General features: G+C 40.3%; 1 protein-coding gene across 1 annotated transcript in view; it reads left to right on the forward strand.

Annotated features, from left to right (window-relative positions):
* The window catches only part of LOC126198632 (guanylate cyclase soluble subunit beta-1), a 264,556-nt gene extending 255,438 nt beyond the window's left edge, over nt 1-9,118 (forward strand). Inside the window, exon 14 of the mRNA XM_049935094.1 lies at nt 8,059-9,118. Coding sequence (XP_049791051.1) covers nt 8,059-8,188 — 130 coding nt within the window. The 3' untranslated portion in view covers nt 8,189-9,118. The remainder of the gene's footprint in view (nt 1-8,058) is intronic.
* The last annotated feature ends 13,574 nt before the right edge of the window (nt 9,119-22,692 follow it).

Raw genomic sequence — 22,692 nt, forward strand, 5'->3', positions numbered from 1 at the left:
TATGGAATGGGATAATGCTTTGCTTTAAATGTGTCGTGCTGTTTGACTTGAAATTCATACATAAAGCCGGACATAGTACCAGGAATGTTGTCAAAAACTGGAGCTTGTTGTAAAAGAATTTTGTGTAATTGCGTTCGCTCGTCGTCTGTATTTGCACTGCTCTCTTTAACCTTATCATAAATCATCTGCATTACGTCGTAGTCAGCTTCGTCTGGAGTATTATAGTTATGTACGTACGTGTCTGTGAACAATGCGGGCTTACAGTCTATGTTACGTGTTGCGGAAATGACCTCTGTGCAGTTAATTGTTTGTTCTTCCGCAGATAATGAATGCTGAAACTCTAAAGCCAATTGCACATTTTCATCTTTTAACATTAAATAGGAATTCTGAAAATCAACCACTGCATCGTGTTGTACGAGAAAATTAGTACCTAAAATTACGTCTGTTGTCAATAAAGGAACAATCCAAAAATTTGAATGAAAAGTATGACCTCCAATACAAAATGACAAATGTGTCTGTAATTTAACGTCTACACCTTTACTTGATACTGCTCCTTTCACTTTGGTTTTGCCTAAAGGTAATGTGGGATAGGTATTCTCTTTGTTGCACTCATTAAAAGTCTCCTCATTTATAACTGACATAGGTGATCCGGAATCGATTACTGCTGAAAATTTCGATGAACCAATTTTAATTTCGATGACAGGATGTGAAATGGTTTTCTGAACAACTGGTCTTTCCTGCAAAGGAGTGTCTCTGATATCGTCAAAAGTAATTATATTTTCGTGAACAACATTTTGCGTGTCAAAAGTAGTGCGGGTGTTATTGGAAGATGCGTCCTGTACAGTATCTAGTCAGATTCTATCTGACGTGTTATTATTATCAGGAGGATGTTGTGACATTTCTACAATTTGAACAGTTCTATTACTTCTCCCAGACGTATTACGCTCTGGATGATATCTACTGTCAGGTTCATTCATGAGAATATGTTCTTGCGGATGATTTTGCTGTTCGTAAGATCGACTGTTATTGTACGTACGCTGATAATTGTGCTCATCGTTTTTACGTCTGTCGTGATAGTCATCCCTATACGGTGCATTGCGATAGGAATTGAAATACTGTCTTCTGTGTACGTAGTTACTTCCTTGCTGCCGTGCGTTACTATTTGTTGTACCAGGGACTATACGTTCACGCGGCGAAACATTAAAGCCTGGTTGACCTTGTGCATTCCATTGTTGGTTAGGTATGTTAACCGGTTGACTTTCATGCTGTTGCGGTGGAAAACGTCTATTGTTACCAAAATGTGATTCCTGTTGCTCAAAATTTTGACGATATTGATAATTAGAATTTTGTCTGTTATTAAAGCTTTGGTGGTTGTCATTCCTAAAACGTCTGTTACTTTTCCTATTAAAATTACGTGTCTGATCATAATTGCTGTACGTCTGTTGGCCTTGGTTGTTATATGAAAAATTTTTGTTTACGAAAGAATAATCTGATTGCTGCACTTCTAAAAGCTGCAGCAGATCCCTGAATGCCGAAATATTTTCTTTTTGTTGACCTGTTAAAAGTGACACTCTTAATGATCGTGGCAATTTAGAGATACATAATTGAATGAGTGCAGATTCACTATAGGGTTCACTTAAATACTGATTTTGTTGCACCATGTGCTCAAAGAATTGAGTGACACTGGGAAAATTGGAGTTCTCATAATTTGGTAAGCTAATTAACTGATCTTTAATTCCGCGCTGTGTCGTCTTCGACCAATACGCAGATAGAAAGGCATTCTGAAACTCTTCTACTGAATTGCCTCGCGATCGGCCTCATACGAGTTGCCGGTTCGCCTTCCAAAAAGCTGCAAATAAATTCAAGTTTGTGCGTTACAGGCCAAGTCGGTGGAAAAGCAAAACTAAATTGTTGTATCCAATCTAGCGGATGAATCTGTGTTCTATCATTTTTAAACACTTTAAATTTTCTTACTGACAGAAAATGTTTGTAATCGAAATTGTCGTCTCTGTGTGATGGAACAGGTTCAGGATTGTAAGAGAATCTGTTGAACTGTGGTTGTTCGGAATCTAAGTCCCGTACTCTCTGTAGATTACCCAAATGATACGCGTTGCGCGAGTCTGACAAATGTTCGCAAAGTGGCGTCTGCTGTGATGTGTTATTAACTGAAATACTTTTCATCTCTGTTACTTCTTGTTGTAAACTTGACAACTTTCTACGCAACGTGTTATTAGACGAATCCATCTCATTAATTGTCTGCTGTAAATTTTGAAATTCAGGTGTTTGATTAAATGAAACCGGTGAAGTATCGTCTGATTTGCTATCATTATTAGTTTCAATAACGTCAATACGACTGGCCAATTCATCATATTTTTCAGTCAGTATTTTTACCTGATCATCGGTTTTAGTGTCAGTGGCATTAATCTGGTTTTGCAATTTACGTGTAGTTTCGTTCAGTTTTCTAACGTCAGCTTTGACGACATCGGAATCCTGTGTTAGTTCTAATTGTTCGAATCTCTCTGTCACTGTCTGAATATCTGCTGTGTGTGTATCAGTTTTTGATTTAAGGTCAGAAATCTCATCACGTAATTCCGCGTTCAACTGTACAATGGTATTAATTTTGTCCGATACTGTAGCAATATTGTTGTCCACGTATGTTTTTGCTTTCGCAAACATCTTACGTTTGTCTTCTTGTCTCTGTGCGGTGATTGTTTCCATTACTTGACGTTTTACTTTATTTTGATCCTCAATAAATTTACGGAAACGCGTATCACTGTTTTGTATGTGAAGACTAAGACGTTCGTTAATTTGAGTATTCTGTTGGTCGAATTTCGCGTCAATCTTTTCATCCACTGTGCGCGAAAGTTCTGCTGTCATTGCTTTAAACTCGTCGCGTAATTGTGTAGCTTTTTCAGAGCATTGTTTAGCGACTCCGCTAATTTCGTCTCTGAGTGTTTCTGTTGCAGCTGTTTTCATTTCCCTTAATTCCAGAGCAACAGACCTAATTTCTTCGCTACTTTTTCTTGAACAAGCCTCAATTTCCTCGCGTAACTGTTCCTTAGTGTCATGACACTGCGTGGCAACGGCTCTAATCTGTTCACTAAGCTGCCTGGAATTGTTGTCTAATTTTTCATTTAGCTTGTCTTGTTTTTCGTTCTGTTGTTTGACCTGTTCGCTAAGTTGTTTGAGATTTACATCATTGTTGTCTAATTTTTCACTAAGTTTGTCTTGTTTTTCATTCTGTTGTTTGACCTGTTCACTAAGTTTGTCTTGTTTTTCACTCTGTTGTTTGGAAATTACGCTAAATTCGTTCTTAAACTGTAGCATTCCTGCCATAAATTGCTCCAAACCAAAAGTAGCTGCTGCATTCTCAGTGCTCTGTGATGGGGTACATGCAATTGTCACGTTCTGTGTGACCATTTGGTCATTCTGTACTTTACAAAAAGGTTTATCAGTCGGATGTACACTGTCAGACATTATTTCGGAATTAAATAAATCCGTCGTACTTTGTGTATCTTGCTCATTTTCATTAGAGAAATTTGTCTGTACGTTATTTGAATTTTCCAAACCGGGTGTGTTAAGCTGGGCAGCGCTCATTCCAACAGAACGCCCCGCGTCATCAATTGTCGTCAAATTAACAGAGGAGACAATTGAGTTCTCTTGTTCATCATTAAGGTAAAAGTCGTCATTCGCGGTTGGAACGCACTGACTGTTAGTGAACACAGCATTGTCATCACTACTCTGCGCGTCACAATTGCTATCGGTCATGTTGTTTAAGTCGGAAATTTCATTGAAAATACCTCGCGATACACTATTCACAGTCTTTCGCGGCATTTTTGCTACAGTCACAATTATTCACAAAAGAAATAAGCACAATGCAAAAACAACACACAAATACAACAGAGCAAAGAATTGCCGATTATCTGAGGAAAGAAAGTCACAAGATTAGTAAAAGCGTTGCGCCAAACCCTAATTATATTAAATAAATAAGAGCAGATATCTGACTGTTTTTCAAAAGATTCTCTACGAAATACGATCCTGGACCGGGTGTCGCCAAGTGTAACCTCCCCGCAATAATTTCTAAAGACTATATTTAATAGAAATGGAGCCAGAGCTAAGTGTAAGCTCCCCAGAGAAATTTAATGACAAAGACAATTAAATAAAATTAGCTATCTGACCCAAGTATAAGTTTCTCACATAATGAAAGTCAATTCAGTGATAATAAAATCTCAGTGACAATAAAAATGCAAATAGACCGAAATGTCAGTCTTTGGCCCTGTGCAAAAATCAGAATTAATTTCTTACCTCAGTATAACTGCATGTCAAAGTTCTGCTCTTATTGTTGGCCGCGGCTTGGAGGAAATGCATTGCAAGTATTAAATTTTTTTTTTAGTTAACTGAAAATTTTCTTTAAGGAAATGCAAGGGTATCAAATGATTTTTTTTTGTTTGTTAAAAATTGCTTTGAAATCAAAATTATTATTGGGGCGATTCTTGAAAGTTAATTACAATGAATATACATTAGATTATCTGTTGAGCGCAATGCTGCATGAATACTTATTTAATAAAAATATACCTCATCCTGAATCTTGACCAGTGGCATGTCGACGCCCGCCGACCGCTCACACACAACTAAACTCTCTCGCATCTAGACCGCGACTGCGTCATCTCCGACTCGCTACTCGCAACTACTAGCTCGCAACTGCAACTCTCGCGCTCTCTGGTCAGAGATTCTTTTATGGATCACCATCGCTGCCTATGAAACGTACGCGTTTCAATATGTAATAGCTCTCTGAAGCAGGGTATTTTCCCGTATAGACTGAATTATGCCATTGTTAAAAAAGGGGATACGTCTGATGTCAACAACTACCGCCCAATCTCTCTTCTGACTGCCTTATCCAAAATTCTTGAAAAAGTAATGTATTGTAGAGTAGCTTCACACCTTTGTAAAAATAAAGTTTTAACAAAATGTCAGTTTGGTTTCCAGAAGAGGTTTTCAACGGAAAATGCTATATATTCTTTCACTAATGAAATATTAAATGCTCTGAGTAGCCGGAAGTCACCCGTTGAGATTTTTTGTGATCTATCAAAGGCTTTTGATTGTGTAAATCATGGAATACTTCTAGATAAGCTCAAGTACTGTGGTATGAATGGGACAGTGCTGAAATGGTTTAAATCATATCTAACTGGAAGAGTGCAGAAATTTGAAATAAACAGTTCACATAATATGCAAAAAACTGGTGATTTCTCAAACTGGGGAACGATCAAGAACGGGGTGCCGCAAGGTTCGGTCTTGGGTCCTCTGCTGTTCTTAATATACAGTGTGATTCAAAAAGAATACCACAACTTTAAAAATGTGTATTTAATGAAAGAAACATAATATAACCTTCTGTTATACATCATTACAAAGAGTATTTAAAAAGGTTTTTTTTCACTCAAAAACAAGTTCAGAGATGTTCAATATGGCCCCCTCCAGACACACGAGCAATATCAACCCGATACTCCAACTCGTTCCACACTCTCTGTAGCATATCAGGCGTAACAGTTTGGATAGCTGCTGTTATTTCTCATTTCAAATCATCAATGGTGGCTGGGAGAGGTGGCCGAAACACCATATCCTTAACATACCCCCATAAGAAAAAATCGCAGGGGGTAAGATTAGGACTTCTTGGAGGCCAGTGATGAAGTGCTCTGTCACGGGCTGCCTGGCGGCCGATCCGTCGCCTCGGATAGTTGACGTTCAGGTTTCATAACTAACCTTTTTCGTAGGACTCTCCATACAGTTGATTGTGGAATTTGCAGCTCTCTGCTAGCTCTGCGAGTCGATTTTCCTGGGCTGCGAACAAATGCTTGCTGGATGCATGCTACATTTTCATCACTCGTTCTCGGCCGTCCAGAACTTTTCCCTTTGAAACACACATTCTCTGTAAACTGTTTATACCAACGTTTAATACACCACCTATCAGGAGGTTTAACACCATACTTCGTTCGAAATGCACGCTGAATAACTGTCGTCGATTCACTTCTGCCACACTCAATAACACAAAAAGCTTTCTGTTGAGCGGTCGCCATCTTAGCATCAACTGACGCTGACGCCTAGTCAACAGCGCCTCAAGCGAACAAATGTACAACTAAATGAAACTTTATAGCTCCCTTAATTCGCCGACAGATAGTGCTTAGCTCTGCCTTTTGTCGTTGCAGAGTTTTAAATTCCTAAAGTTGTGGTATTCTTTTTGAATCACCCTGTATTTTAATGACTTGCCATTCTATATTCACGAAGATGCAAAGCTGGTACTCTTTGCCGATGATACAAGTATAGCTATCACACCCGACAGACAAGAAATAACTGGTGAAATTGTAAACGACGTTTTTCACAAAATCATTAAGTGGTTCTCTGCAAATGGGCTCTTATTAAACCTTGACAAAACACAGTACATACAGTTCCACACAGTAAATGTAATGACCCCATTAATAAATATAGACTTCGATCAGAAATCGGTAGCTAAGGTAGAATATACAAAATTTCTAGGTGTAAGCATTGATGAGGGATGAACTGGAAAAAACACACTGAGGATCTGCTGAAAAGTTTGAGTTCAGCTACTTATGCTATTAGGGCATTGCAAATTTTGGCTAAATACATCTGAGTAAATTAGCTTACCACACCTATTTTCATTCTATGCTTTCATATGGCGTCATATTCTGGGGTAACTCATCATTGAGTAAAAGAGTGTTCATTGCACAAAAGCATGTAATCAGAATTATTGCTGGAGCTCATCCAAGATCATCCTGCAGACACTTATTTAAAGAGCTAGAAATCTTCACTGTAGCCCCACAATATATACATTCACTTATGAAATTTGTTATTAACCATCCGAACGAATTCAAAAGTAATAGCAGTGTACATGGCTACAACACTAGGAGAAAGGCTGATCTTCACTACTCAGTGTTAAATCTAACTTTGGCTCAGAAGGGGGTAAATTATGCTGCCACCAAAGTCTTTGGTCACTTACCTAATAGCATCAAAAGTCTGACAGATAGCCATATAGCATTTAAAAGGAAATTAAAAGAATTTCTTAATGGCAACTCCTTCTACTCATTAGATGAATTTTTGGATATAGTAAGTGGGTAATTTCCCAACCTCCAAAAAAAAATTATTATTATTATTGAGTGTCATGTAATATGTTGTCTCATGTAATATCTTGTATGGACACTTTTTATTAACCTGACACGTTCCACATCATTACGAAGTGTCGTATTCATGATCTATGGATCTTGAATATCGACAGTTCACCGGCTCAGTCTCCCATAATCTTTTCGATATCGTCGTGACATATTATTTCATTAATTGACTTACGGGGCTTGCCATTAACCCAGTGGTGCACATTTCCAGTGCAGTGAATAACTCTTAATGTCTCTTCGTTAGCGTTCTCGATCACTCCTGAGACTACAAAAGCTAGCAGGGAGTGTCCGCTGGAGTGCGCTACGTGCATTCTCAGCCTCGGGACTCATTGAAAACGCCAAAGAAGCGACATTAACAGCTGCCCACTGCTGTGGACGAGTGCACCAAATGGTTAAACTTGCTGTATTATGTATATAAAATCACAGCTAAAACTTATCTGCACTATATACAAATAATACTAAGAATGAGAACAACGAAGGTGGTTTAGGTATGTTCTCATTAACTCTTATTTCTTATCGATTTACGTATTTTCGACCTGAAAACATCATCTACAACTGCTGAGAATTGCTCGGATGGCTTCTCTTTCAGACACACACGCCATCTTATTGAACCGAGGAAGTGAGTTTCATGGTTAAATACTGTGATACTGTGTGACCAAACACACACACACCATCTTATTGAGCCAAGGAAGTGAGTTTCTGGTTTAATTACTGTGTGTGAATTTCCATCTTTGCTTTGATACGTCCAATAGGCAGTCATTTCTGAATATGTATTTCAATACAGTATACTGTGATACAGTATTACTTTTCTTTATGCGAAATGCATAAAATGATTTCCCTAGTGATGTCAATGTTTTTAATGTCTCTTGTCTCTCGACAGGTACCTCAGCGAGGGCTGCAACGCCGATCCACAGTTCCACTTGGAGTATCGAGGTCCTGTTACAATGAAGGGCAAGTCGGAACCCATGAAAGTCTGGTTCCTCTCACGCAGCAAGGAAGTCATTGTTTAGTAGTGTAATTCGCTGGTTTAAGACCTGTTACCACCTTTAGAAACTGGCTGGCGTGAAACAAGTTGTTCCTCACCTCGAACTACCTTGTTTACACTCATGATTTTGGTATATTTGCTATAATTACTTATTTTGCAGATTATATCACATTTCTAAAACAAAGGTTGTGGTTCCGATGCATTAAAAATATGTATCGCTGACTTCTCGTCATCTACATTGACCTTGTAAAGGTGGGAAAGTACAATCGCAAGACTTAGTGTTGGTTTTCCGGACAGGAAAACTTATTAGATAACGTTAAAACGTTGTAGCTTAAATTTAAATAAATTGCGAAGCTTGCTAATTTCAAAGTGTACAAGGAAACGCTCGTTGTGTAATCACTGTTGCCAGTCTCAAGCACCAATTCAAAATGAGTAAAGCAGTATGGCACACATATGTCGTCGTGAGAGGATTGTTTTACATGTAAAAATTTAACGCCTGTTGATTGAGTAATATGCAGCAGGAGAGTCTGCATTTTTCCTACCAATACCTGCATCATGCTGCTGTATAAGAGACTACAACCGATACAACAATAGGTGCAAACTAGACCTGTCATCGACTAAGTACTGCTGTCTAAATAGTTACCCTAAGCTGAATGTAATTTATAATCTCGCACAATAACAGAGAGTCGCTTTCCATCTCAAAAACGTTTCACAGTTGCAGTATCTCTCTACATTTGAATAAGGACCAATAACATTCTGAGAGTTATGTTATCAGAAACTTATAATCCAATAGAAAAGTAAATCTTACTGCTGATGTACTGTTGTTCAATATGTGTTCGTTGTTGACAAAATTATGTTCCCTGTATACAAGAAATAATTTGTATACTAGTCTTGTCAAGGATTATTTACATAATTTTGACTTAATGTAACGTGAATAAATATTGATTAGTATGAAGTTTCTTGACTGTATTCTTTTAGAGTGAAAAATACTTTTAGTAAACAGACGTGTTCAGAAACGACATATAATATATAATAATATAATTTAAAAACAGCTAACAACCGAATATATATATCCACTTCCACACCCACAAATAACAACATTAATCTACTTATTTCAGGACGAGCTTTATGTTCTATGCCATAATAAACTAAGCAAATCATCCATCAACATTCATATTGCTCAAAGTTAGTATATACTGCCAAGCATTGAGAACACCCTCCAGACTCAAGAATTTACAAAAAAATATTACCTAACTTTTAGAGAATATTAAATTGACATCCACAAACACACAACTCACTCAGTATAAACATTCACACAAACTAGGCTCGTAACAAAGTTCCTATAAAGTGTTCTCTTCCATTAACTGTACATAATGCTGTCACAGTCTAAATTTAAATTCTTTTTTAGTAGATTGAAGCCTTTCCGGGTATATTAATCCTGTAACCGCGCAATAACTTATAGGTATGTTGTTTTCCCTACTCAAATATATAATTCGATGATTAATACATTAATGAGAATATCACATGATTACTTTATGTTTAATGTAAATATTTTTCATATAGTGTGTATTCGATGCTATAAATTATCACCCTAACGAAAGTGTATTTGATAGGATACACATTCTTCCTATTTAATCGCAGTCGTTGCAAAAGATACGTTTGCATAATATTGTGTTCAAGCATTCGTTGCGAAATATTAAAACATATACAAATTTGTGTCTGCCTTCTACTGTTTTTAAAATTGGGTTTATTATAAAATTTACTGTTATTAACAGAGTTCCCAATAATCTCAGGTCTTGCCTCTGGTCCTCAGTTCAGATGTCTTTTGTCACACATCTGCTCCTTTGCTAATTTTGTTCCAATATGTTGTCAACTAGCGCGTCATTAAATGAAAACATGTTTTCCATACAGTTGTCTGCTCTTAAGGTACCTTGGAAGTATAATCATGACCAATATTTTACAGAGTTCTACCCTCGTGACATTTTTTTCCTTTTTTTAGTTCAGTAATATGTAAAAAGTAGATAGAAGTTTAAGAAACCTGTTAGGACTGAGGACCGTAGAAAGAAATGGTACAATGAGGTAATGAGGAAAGATGAGGTGCGTTTGAAATTCTCTGAGCCTGTAGACATTGCGATAGCGAGTACCACAGAATGCATTTTAGTCGAAACCAATGGGCGTCTCTAAGAAAGAAAATTAAAAAATTTTTACGTGCAAATAAACGGGAAGTAACTGTGAGGACGCCTTGGGTATCAGAAAAAAAATGCAATTGATTGGCGAAGTAAGTTAGTACAAAAATCCTCAGAATAGAAGTATAGTGATGTGTCACAAGGTAACTATGAAGAAATCTAACTGTGAAAAAATCTTGGGGACCAGCAAAACAATGCAATTGATTGACGCAGAAAGGTAGTACAAAAATCCACAGAACAGAAATATAGCGATGTATCACACGTTGTTGTTGTGGTCTTCAGTCCTGAGACTGGTTTGATGCAGCTCTCCATGATAATCTATCCTGTGCAAGCTTCTTCATCTCCCAGTACCTACTGCAACCTACATCTGCTTAGTGCATTCATCTCTTGGTCTCCCTCTACGATTTTTACCCTCCACTTTGCCCTCCAATAATAAATTGGTGATCCCTTGATGCCTCAGAACATGCCCTACCAACCGATCACTTCTTCTAGTCAATTATGTATCATATATGAATAAATAATCAGGAAGTTTAAGGCAGCAAAGACTAAATGATTGCACGAAAACGTGAAGAAACAAAAAAAGAAATGGATGTATGGAGGAGTAATTTAACACATAGTCAAAACAATCTTCGGTGAAATGAAGAAGGATGTTGTAAACATTAAAGTCCAGGCAGAACAGCGATGTTAAACGTAAAGGAGAGCTGATAGGTAGAAAGAATACATTGAAGGACTAGGTGAAGGAGGAACTGTGTGATGACTTGATACAAGCATAAATGGTGGTCGACATGAAAGACATATCGGATCCAGTGTTATAGTCGGAATATCACAGAACTTTGGAAAACTTGCGAAAGAGCCTGGCATATATAACATTCCTATGAAATTTGTGAAACCATTGGGGAAGTGTCAGCAAAATGACTATTTAAGTTGTTGTGTACAACCGATGAGTCTGGAGACATATTATCAGACTTTCTGAAAAATATCATCACAAAATTCCGAAGATGTCATGGGCGATTAAGTGCGGCAAGTATCGCACGATCGACTTAGCATCTCACACATCCTTAATGCTGACAAGAAACAAAGAGAAGAATGAAAAGAGAATTGGAGATTTTTTAAGTGACGATCGGTTTGGCCTTAGGAAAGATAAAGCCACCAGACACGTTGTTCTGACGTTGCGCCTTGTAACGGAAGCAAGACTTTAAAAAAATCAAGATGCCTTCGTAGGCTCTGTCGACCGTCACAGCTTTCTATCACGTAAAATGCTGAAGGATGTTCGAAAATCTCCGATAAAATTTTGTACGTTATACTGAAATAAGGTAATGTTGTGTGCTTAAGAACTAAGAGGGAACAATAAGAATGGATGAAAAAAGTGCTAGGATTAAAAAGGATGTACTAGTAAGACATGGATGTAGTCTTTCATCCTTACTGTTCAACCTATACATCAAAGAAGCAATCACGGAAATGAAATGTAGTTTCAGGAGTGGGGTTAAATTGTGGGTGAATGAATATCAACTATAAGATTTTCTGTTGATGTTAGTATCCTCAGTGAAAGCGAGGACGAAATATTGGTCATAATGGAGTGAATAGTTTACTGAGCATACAATATTGGTTGAGAATAAACGAAGGAAGACGACAGTAAAGCCGAGCACCAGATATGGGATATTCGAATAACCTAACATTAAAATTGGGGACCTCGAATCAGACGAAGTTGAGAAATTCTGCTACCTTGAAAGCAAAAACAGCGTATGACGGATCAGCGAAGGAGGACATTAAAAGCAAATAAAATGGGCAAGAGAGGCAATCATGCACAAAAAAAGTCAACCAGTATTAATACTTTCTGAGAAGGTACTTTTGGAGTTCAGCGTTGTACAACAGTGAATCACTCACTGTGAGGAAACCGGAAAAGATGAGACTCGAATCGTTTGTAATGTTGTGCTATAGAAACTGTTGAAAATTATGTGAACTGTTAAAATAATAAATGAGGACATTCTCTGCAAAATCGGAGAGCAAAGAAATACTTAAGAAACACTAGCAAGTAGAAGGGGCAATACGACATGACATGTGTTAAGACTTCAGGAGTAACCCTTCGCACTATAGGGAGCTATAGAGGGTAAAAGCTGTAGGGAAAGACAGAGACTGGAATATATCCAAAAAAGAATTGAGGACTAGGCTTTAAGTGCTTTTCTGACATGGGAAGTTTGGCCACAGGCAAAGAAGTCGTGGCGGGCGTCACCAATCCTGTCAAAATACTGATGACCAAACAAGAAAAAAAAAATGGGTCGGTAGTATATGTGTTCGGTAAGATGCTTTTAACCTTCGTATTCCCGAAGTAAATGCTTCAGGGTAAAGCCTATTCGAACAGTGAATGTCGAATTGCTGATGATGTCGAATTTCTGATGATGATGATGGTTAAATAAACGCAGTAAACCATATCATTTTGACAGCAGTCATACACGTATAAATGAAGTGATACACATAGTGCAAGAGAATACCGCCCATTTCTACAGTTGTAATCAGCCATGGCGGAATGTTGGTTATCCACTAAGCATAAAGTAAAAAAAGAGTAGTAACTGCTTTAGTGCAGTGTGGTATTTAAAAAACAGTTTAAATTATTAGATCATCCAACAGGGTAACTGTGCAATAAAAGTTCCGTGCGAATTCTGCTGTAAAAGGATATTAAAAAGTTTCCGTCTGGCGACGCTGCTGCAGCGTATATGCAATGTAGTGCGACTACGATGCGGGTATACGAGCGCTAACTTGTAGGAAAGGGATTAGTGTGGCATCCATGTCTTTCTGACGTGAGTGTGATAAACGCGGAAACGTGAACTATATCGACTTTACTACTAAATGCGTTCAAACAGGAGCAGAGTGCTGTTTAAACTTTTTTTGGCTGCAGAATGACAAACATTGTGGACATCCATCTAAGAAAAAAATGTATATGGGCAACATGTCTGTCATTGAGATGAAATGTCCGGGAAAACCTGCGACAACGGGTGCTGAGGCTACAAGATAACGCACGTCCCTATATTGCAAATATTGCAACGCTGAGGTTAAGCCAACTCAAATGGGAGACATTTGAGCATCCGCTCTATAATCCTGTTCTCTGCCCATGCGATGATCACGCCTTTCGTCCCTTGAAGGGTCGACGGTTCCTGTCGGACGAGCAGCAGGCAGCTGCGGACTTCTCCACGCAGCAGGACCCTGTATTTTAGAAATTGGAAATTTGAGGTAAGTTCTATGGGACTAAACTGCTGATGTCATCTGTCGCTAGCCTTACACACTCAAACTAACTTACGCTAAGAACAACACACCCACAGCCATGCCCGAGGCAGGACTCGAACCTCCGACAGGAGGGAGCCGAGCAAACGGTAGGAATACGCCTAATCGCGCGAACCGTGGGAAGACGCCTAAGACCAGGCGGCTACCCCGCGCGGCCACTGTGTTTTACCAAACTAGTATCTTCAACGTGTTGCGTCGGTGGGATGATCGCCTCAGTCATCATGACGATTTGGCCTGACTGATATAGCGGTTAAGGGCAATGTGACCATAGAACTGAAACTTTTTGATCGCCCCTGATACAATGTGACACTTGAGCTTTCCCCAGCGTAGTGAATGTTGAAATAAATTATTGAGTAGCAGCCAAGAAACGTCTTGACAAACGCTGTATTCGACAGGTGAACGGAAAACCCTGTCATTTTTTGGCACGAATGAATTGGAAGGTCTGTTTGCATGGCGACTTCAACTCTCGGTCGGCGGGGCAGTGTCAATTAAGAACCAAAAATCGGCTTATTCAGAAATAAGACACACACGTGAACAACAAGCGCCGCCAGACAACGAAAATGATCTAGTCAGACGTTCTCGACAGACAAATATTATTGAACAATGAACGAACAAGTAGCGCTAATTGTCTCTGTTGTTTCACCAGGCTGAAAGTAAGATTAAAAGCAGAATCTAAGTGGAAACCGTGGTTTCCGTTTATAAAATCGCTTATTAGTTCAATTTCAACAGCTTCTCTAATAACAGCAACTCAGTAACTATAGTAGGTGTACGCCGGAATCTCCATGTTCTGTAATCGCAGACTCACTCTACTGTTGCAAGCACGTGTGATGCTTATGTTCAATAGTCAGAACCTCCACAGTCCTGAGGGTCTGCCCGGTGTAAGTCTTGCCACAAATCAAGGGGATACGGCATACAGTCTCCTTACGCAGCCCGAGATCAGCCTCCACAGATCCTAAAAGAACTATGTTAAATGGTGCTCGAAACATTTCACATGCTGCTTCCTCAAAATACGTCAGTCAATAAACAGATACAGCAGCAAAAAAAAAAAAAAAAAAAAAAAAACTAAGGAGGAAATTGGCAAATGAATTAAATAAAGGTACAAGAAACAGAACTTCAAGGTTTGCCACTAATGACATTCTTTCGCAGACAGCAAGGACATTAGTAGTAGGAAAGTCAGGTGATGCTGAGTGAATAACATTAATCAAGAAGTGGTTGGAAATGAAGACAACTGTTGTTGATGAGGTAGGGGGTATGACAGAGAGGTTTATTGCAGACGTACTGGGAGAATAGAAGACTAGATTCTGATGTCCCATCGACAGCGAGGTCATAAGAGACGCGCCATCATATTGGATTATGGAAGGACTGGCAAGGAAATCGCCGTACCCTCCCCAAAGCAAACATCCCAGCATTTTCCAGGAGCTATTTAGGGAAATCACGTGGAACCTAAATCTCGGCCGGCCGCTGTAGCCGAGCGGTTCTATGCGCTTCAGTCAGGTACCTCGTTGCTGCTCCGGTCCCAGGTTCGAATCCTGCCTCGGGCCTGGATGTGTGTGATGTAGTTAGATTAGTTAGGTTTAAGTAGTTCTAAGTCTAGGGGACTGATGACCTCAGATGTTAAGTCCCATAGTGTTCAGAGCCATTTGAACTATTTGAACCTAAACTCGATGGCTGGACGGGCATTTACCGAGCTATCATGTAACATGGACAAATCTCATTACTTCTGCACAGCTATTACAACCTACATCCATATGAATTGGCTTCCAGTATTCAAGACTTGGAATCCCACCGAGCGAGGTGGTGGCTAGGTTAGCACACTGGACTCGCATTTGGGAGGAATTTGGTTCAAATCCGCATCTGGCAATCCATATTCATGATTTTCGTGACTTCCCTAACTCGCTCCAGGCAAACGCCGGGATGGTTTCCATAAAAAAAGCACATCCGATTTCCTTCCCTAACTTTTCGTAATGCGAATAGGTGTTCCGTCTATAATGAACGCGCCATCGACGGGACGTTAAATTCCAATCTTGCTTCCTTCCTGCAGATGAGAATTTGAGCCGTAGTCCTCCCGAATACGAGTTTACTGTGCTAACCTCTCCGTAACTTCACCCGTTACGGCTCCAGTTAAAACAGATGTAGGTTGTAGCAAATTTGGAAATTTGTGGTAAGGTCTTATGGGACCAAACTACTTAGGTCATCGGTCCCTAAGCCTACACATTACTTAATCTAACTTTAACTTACGCTATGGACAACACACACACACACACCAATGCCCGAGGGAGGACTCGAACCTCCGACGGCGGGGGCCACACGGACGTGGTTGTAGCAGTTGTACAGAGATGGTGCCTGTAAAGGTTATAAAAGCGAGGCGAGCTTAAGACTGAAACACATCAATTTTGGCTTTACATAACCAGACTGTATAGGTCATCAACACATCAGCACTACATTGGAGGTAAGTTGATAGTTGGTGTACATATCAAGTAAAAGAAACGAGAGAAAAAGGTTCCACTAACAATTTATTTGTGAAACACAAAACCAAAGAACGTATAATAAACCGACGAAGTTTATTCTTTGATCAATGCTTAGAAGTTTGTGGAACAAGTCATACACTGAAGAGCTAAGAAAACTGGTACACCTGCGTCATATCGTGTAGGGGACCCTGCGAGCGCGCCGAAGTGCCGCAACATGCCGTGGCATGGACTCGAACAATGTGTGAAGTGGTGCTGGAGGAAATTGGCACTACGAATGCTTTAGGGCTGGCCATAATTCAGTAAGAGTACGCTGCAAGGCATCCCAGGCATGTTCATCTCTGTGAAGTTGGGTTGCCAGCGCAAGAGTGTTCCTGGAGCCACTCTGTAGCAATTCTGGACGTGTGGGGTGTCCCATTGTCCTGCTGGAATGCACAATGGTCATGCATGGATGCAGGTGATCAGACAGGATGCTTACGTACGTATCACCTGTCAGATACGTACCTAGACGTATCAGCGGTTCCATATCACTCCAATTGCTTACGCCCCACACCATTACAGAGCCTCCACCAGCTATAATAGTCCCTTACTGATATGCAGGGTCCATGGATTCATGAGGATGTCTCCATACCCGTACTCGTCCATCCGCTCGATACAATTTGAAACGAGACTCGTCCGACCAGGCAACATGTTTCCAGTCATCACCAGTCCAGTGTCGGTGCTGACGGACCCAGGCGAGGCGTAAAGCAGTCATCAACGGTACACGGGAGGGCCTTGGGCTCCGAAAGCGCATATCGATGATGTATCGTTGAATGGTTCACATGCTGGCACTTGTTGATGGCCCAGCACTGAAATTTGCAGCAATTAGAGGAAGGTTTGCTCTTCAGTCAGTTGAAAGATTCTCTTCAGGTGCCGTCGATCCCGTTCTTGCAGGAACTTTTTCCGGACGCAGCGATGTCGGAGATTTGACGTTTTACCGGAATTCTGATATTTACAGTATACTCGTGAAATGTTTGTACGGGAAAATCCCCATTTCATCGCTTCCTCGGAGATGCTGTGTCACATCACTCGTGCGCCGACTGTAACACCACGTTCAACCTGCCATTGTAGCAGCAGCAGTCGATCTAATAACTGCGCCAGCCACTTGTTGTCTTATATAGGCGTCTCCGACCCCAGCGCCGTATTCTGCATGTTTACATATTTCTGTATTTGAATACGTGTGGCTATGCCTGTTTCTTTGGGGCTTCATTGTAGTTTCGTGCTGTAACTGTACTACTTAATTTAGTCTAGCTGTTACCTGTGGCTGCACTCTCAAGTTAGTACTTTTGTTATGCCGAGTGATGGTGAGTAAGTAATCTAACGAATGTCTAATAACGTCATCTGCCCTCATGTGTCTGCCTATTCAGACAGGCATAGCTCGTGATAAAAAGTTTGTTTGAGTGGCCGTCCTCCGCAGCAACCACAGAAATATTTGTTTTGTAAATACAAACCGTATTTTCTTGCTGCATTGTATTTTATTTCTCCCAGACGCGTTTCGCCTTTTTCTTTACTCTAATGCATCTTTATTGGGATCTAGAACGATACAGTTTTGTTTTGGTATGTGTTATTTTTAGATTACAGAACAGTTAGGTCTCGTTTTTTATTTACAGTTCGTCGCATTTTTGACTGGCATCTGCGTTTCCTCTCATATGATAACGGTCTGGAGGTCGCACTATAACTTAATTTACCAAAGATAAACACATTTTTATAATCGGAACTTTTACCTTCACACTGTTCATCTTGTTTACACTTCTTGTTACGGTGTACTGTTATAAATATCTGTTAGAAAACTATGTTTTTAAAGACATAAATACTGTGAGTTCACATTTGTCTCATCGTGTTTTGTTACCTACATGTAGCCAACCTAAAGAAGTATACGCTCAAAACTAAAGTCTATTAATTTTTGTGATGTTTATATCCGCGGGAGTGTGTGTGTGTGTGTGTATGTGTGTGTGTGTGTGTGTGTGTGTGTGAGGGGCGAGGGGACTTGGTGGAAGGTTGTTGGTGGTTATTCAGTATAATCAGAAAAAAGTAAAATAAAACTTGTTCATGAGGCCCTCGACAATACATTTAAATCGAAACTCAAATCAGCTGATCAACAAAACTTTCAACCAATCTCTAATGTTCAACATTCTACAACTCTCATTGGATAAACACCACCAACATCGTCCCCAATCATACACACACACACACACACACACATATATATATATATATATATATATATATATATATATATATATATATATATATATATATGGAAATGGAAAAAAGAACACATTGACACCGGTGTGTCAGACCCACCATACTTGCTCCGAACACTGCGAGAGGGCTGTATAAGCAATGATCACACGCACGGCACAGCGGACACACCAGGAACCGCGGTGTTGGCCGTCGAATGGCGCTAGCTGCGCAGCATTTGTGCACCGCCGCCGTCAGTGTCAGCCAGTTTGCCGTGGCATACGGAGCTCCATCGCAGTCTTTAACACTGGTAGCATGCCGCGACAGCGTGGACGTGAACCGTATGTGCAGTTGACGGACTTTGAGCGAGGGCGTATAGTGGGCATGCGGGAGGCCGGGTGGACGTACCGCCGAATTGCTCAACACGTGGGGCGTGAGGTCTCCACAGTACATCGATGTTGTCGCCAGTGGTCGGCGGAAGGTGCACGTGCCCGTCGACCTGGGACCGGACCGCAGCGACGCACGGATGCACGCCAAGACCGTAGGATCCTACGCAGTGCCGTAGGGGACCGCACCGCCACTTCCCAGCAAATTAGGGACACTGTTGCTCCTGGGGTATCGGCGAGGACCATTCGCAACCGTCTCCATGAAGCTGGGCTACGGTCCCGCACACCGTTAGGCCGTCTTCCGCTCACGCCCCAACATCGTGCAGCCCGCCTCCAGTGGTGTCGCGACAGGCGTGAATGGAGGGACGAATGGAGACGTGTCGTCTTCAGCGATGAGAGTCGCTTCTGCCTTGGTGCCAATGATGGTCGTATGCGTGTTTGGCGCCGTGCAGGTGAGCGCCACAATCAGGACTGCATACGACCGAGGCACACAGGGCCAACACCCGGCATCATGGTGTGGGGAGCGATCTCCTACACTGGCCGTACACCACTGGTGATCGTCGAGGGGACACTGAATAGTGCACGGTACATCCAAACCGTCATCGAACCCATCGTTCTACCATTCCTAGACCGGCAAGGGAACTTGCTGTTCCAACAGGACAATGCACGTCCGCATGTATCCCGTGCCACCCAACGTGCTCTAGAAGGTGTAAGTCAACTACCCTGGCCAGCAAGATCTCCGGATCTGTCCCCCATTGAGCATGTTTGGGACTGGATGAAGCGTCGTCTCACGCGGTCTGCACGTCCAGCACGAACGCTGGTCCAACTGAGGCGCCAGGTGGAAATGGCATGGCAAGCCGTTCCACAGGACTACATCCAGCATCTCTACGATCGTCTCCATGGGAAATAGCAGCCTGCATTGCTGCGAAAGGTGGATATACACTGTACTAGTGCCGACATTGTGCATGCTCTGTTGCCTGTGTCTATGTGCCTGTGGTTCTGTCAGTGTGATCATGTGATGTATCTGACCCCAGGAATGTGTCAATAAAGTTTCCCCTTCCTGGGACAATGAATTCACGGTGTTCTTATTTCAATTTCCAGGAGTATATATATATATATATATATATATATATATATATATATATATTTTACACACTTAACAAAAATGAAGTATATGTTGAAAACTTGGAAACTAACATCTGTTCATCTTGGCAATATGTAGGTAAAAAAACCAACTTACTTCCGTAAAACCACAGTTTTCCAACAAATATCTATAAGTAGCAGCAGAAGAGTAATAGTGCACCACGACAATAAAGGTAAATAACATCAACAGTGTGAAGAAAAAATGTGCTTAAATGAAATGGTAGTGCCACTTATAGCATGTTACCAGATGAGAGGTAACTCAGTTGCCAACCAAAATCGAGAAGAACTGTAAGTTGTAAGAGGTCCGAGCAGATGTAATTTCGATGTATTGCTCATGCGCTGCCTGCGATATGCAAGGTCTCTGACCAGAGAGCAGTGTTGACTGCAGTAGGAACTGTGTAGCTGTAGCAGTAAGTTGTTGCTAGTCTGCAGTCTGCTCTGGTCTGGTCTGGTGTATCGTGTTGGCTGGCCCGGTCGTGGTTTAGCGATGCCGGAGCCTGAGTATTATTGTATAAGGTAAAAAGCAGCCTCGAGCATATGTAGTAATGTTATCTCAAGTCCATTGTAAATGTTTTAAAAATCTCGTAATAATAATCTTCCTCATAAAAAGTAACTTTACACAACCATTCACTTCAGTTTAAAGAATTTACTAATTTCTCCCATCCATGATCATCCCGATTGTTGTAAAAGAAAAAAAAATCTGTTGCTTCCTTTCATAAATGACAGATCTATCGGCCAGCATTGCACAGGGCTGTGCCAGAAAAATTTATTGTAAGAGCAGGTATATATGCGTTATCCGGCGACTTCATTGAGGTAAGAATTTTCCTTTTTTTATTTAGAATGATCTTTCAGGGACATGACGCAGCACTGCTGTCGTCCAAAATTTACCAGGTTAAATTCACAGTGAATTATTGAAAAGTCATAAGTGAGGGACAATTTAATTGAGAGGTTAGTTACATTGTATTACTACCAGGTTACTGAATTTATTTTTTTTATTGGGACGTTACACTGAATGTGAACGACATAATTATAATTTTTACTGTTGAGAGTTTTAGGAATTTTTCTGTCTTGAGGTTATACTAAATGTGAATGAATTTTGTGTGGAGGATAAATGAGAAAGAGTTCTGTGGGGAGGTTACACTTGTTAAAATTTTGTGGGGAGGTTACACTTGGCGACAACCGGCCAGGATCGTATTTTCTTTGTGAATATCTGAGAAGTAGTCAGTTATATATCTGCTCTTATTTACTTAAATGTAGTTTGCATCTGGCGCAACGCATTTACTAATTTGTCACTCTTTCTTTCACAGATCATCGGCAATTTATTGCTCTTTGTTGTAATTATTTGTTCCATTTTTGCTTTGTCTTTGTTTCATTTTGTGCTTAATTTTCATTTGCGAAAATGCCGCGAAAAACAGTACATCACGATGTGCAATGAGTAAAATAGCTGACTCGAATAATTGACCGATAATACTTGCAACACTCAGTGTAATAGTGATAATCCTCTAATTACAGATAATCAGTGCGTGCAGAGCACTAATATTGATTTTGATCCTAATGATGAGCAAACAAATGCAATTATGTCCAGGGTAAACGTAACAATTGATGACGCGGCACGTTCCGTTACAATGAACGCTGCCCAGCTTGACACACCCGATTTGCATAATTTACGTAGCGAACGGATAATTGTTTCTAATGAAGGTGAACGGTGTACTCGAAATAAGTCGGATTTGTTTGATTCCGGTGTAGTGACCAACAGTGCACATCCGATTGGCAAACTTTTCTCGAGTCACACAGAGACCAAATGGTTGCACAAGGCGTGACACATGCAGATGCACCATCACACAGTACAGAGAGTGGAGCCGCTAATTTTGGCTGGGATCAAGTTATGGCATTATTACTACAACTTAATGAAAGTTTCAAACAGCGGAATGAAATACTAGATAACCATTTCAAACAACTTAATGAAAAATACGGCAAACTTAATGAATCGTACAAACAACGTAATGAAAAATTCGACAACCATTTCAAACAACTTAATGAAAAACTAGACAATAATTATAAACAACTTAATGAATCGTGCAAACAATTTAATGAAAGTTTCAAACAGTCGAACGAAAAACACGACAACCTTAATGAACAGAACAAACAACTTAGTGAACAGATTACAGCCGTTTCCGTGCAACGTTATGACACTAAAGAACAATTATGTGAGGAAAGTAAGGCTTATGCTAGGAACAGTAGTGAAGAAATTAGATCTGTTGTACAAGAATTAAGTAATACACGTGTAGCCACAACGAAATTACTTAGAGATGAAAGTAGTGCAGTCACTGAACAATGTTCTAAAAAGCAACACAGTTACGCAACGAGTTTAAATTAATGTCAGCAGAACTTTCACACACGCTGGATGCGGAAGTCGATAAGAGATTTGAACAACAGAACAGCCAAATTGACGAACGTTTTAAAGTGACAGAAATGAAAATTGTTTCATTCACTAACACGTCACAGCATACGCCACGTTCCGAACATTTGTCACACTCACACAGCCAGTATAACTTAAGTAATTTACAGAGACCACGCGACTTAGAATCCGAAAAGACACAGACAAACAGATTCTCATGCAATCCTGAACCTGCTAAGACATACAGAGACGATAATTTTTATTACGAACACTTTCTATCCGTGAGAAAATTTAAGGTATTTAAAAATGACAGAGCACAGGTACACGCTTTGGACTGGATACGACAATTTGCTTTTGCATTTCCACCAGCTTGCCCTGTAATGCGGAAACTAGCATTGGACTGGATACAACAATTTACTTTTGAATTTTCACCAGCATTGCCTGTAATGCAGAAA

Source organism: Schistocerca nitens, chromosome 8 (genome assembly GCF_023898315.1).
Source record: "Schistocerca nitens isolate TAMUIC-IGC-003100 chromosome 8, iqSchNite1.1, whole genome shotgun sequence".
Classification (NCBI taxonomy): domain Eukaryota; kingdom Metazoa; phylum Arthropoda; class Insecta; order Orthoptera; family Acrididae; genus Schistocerca; species Schistocerca nitens.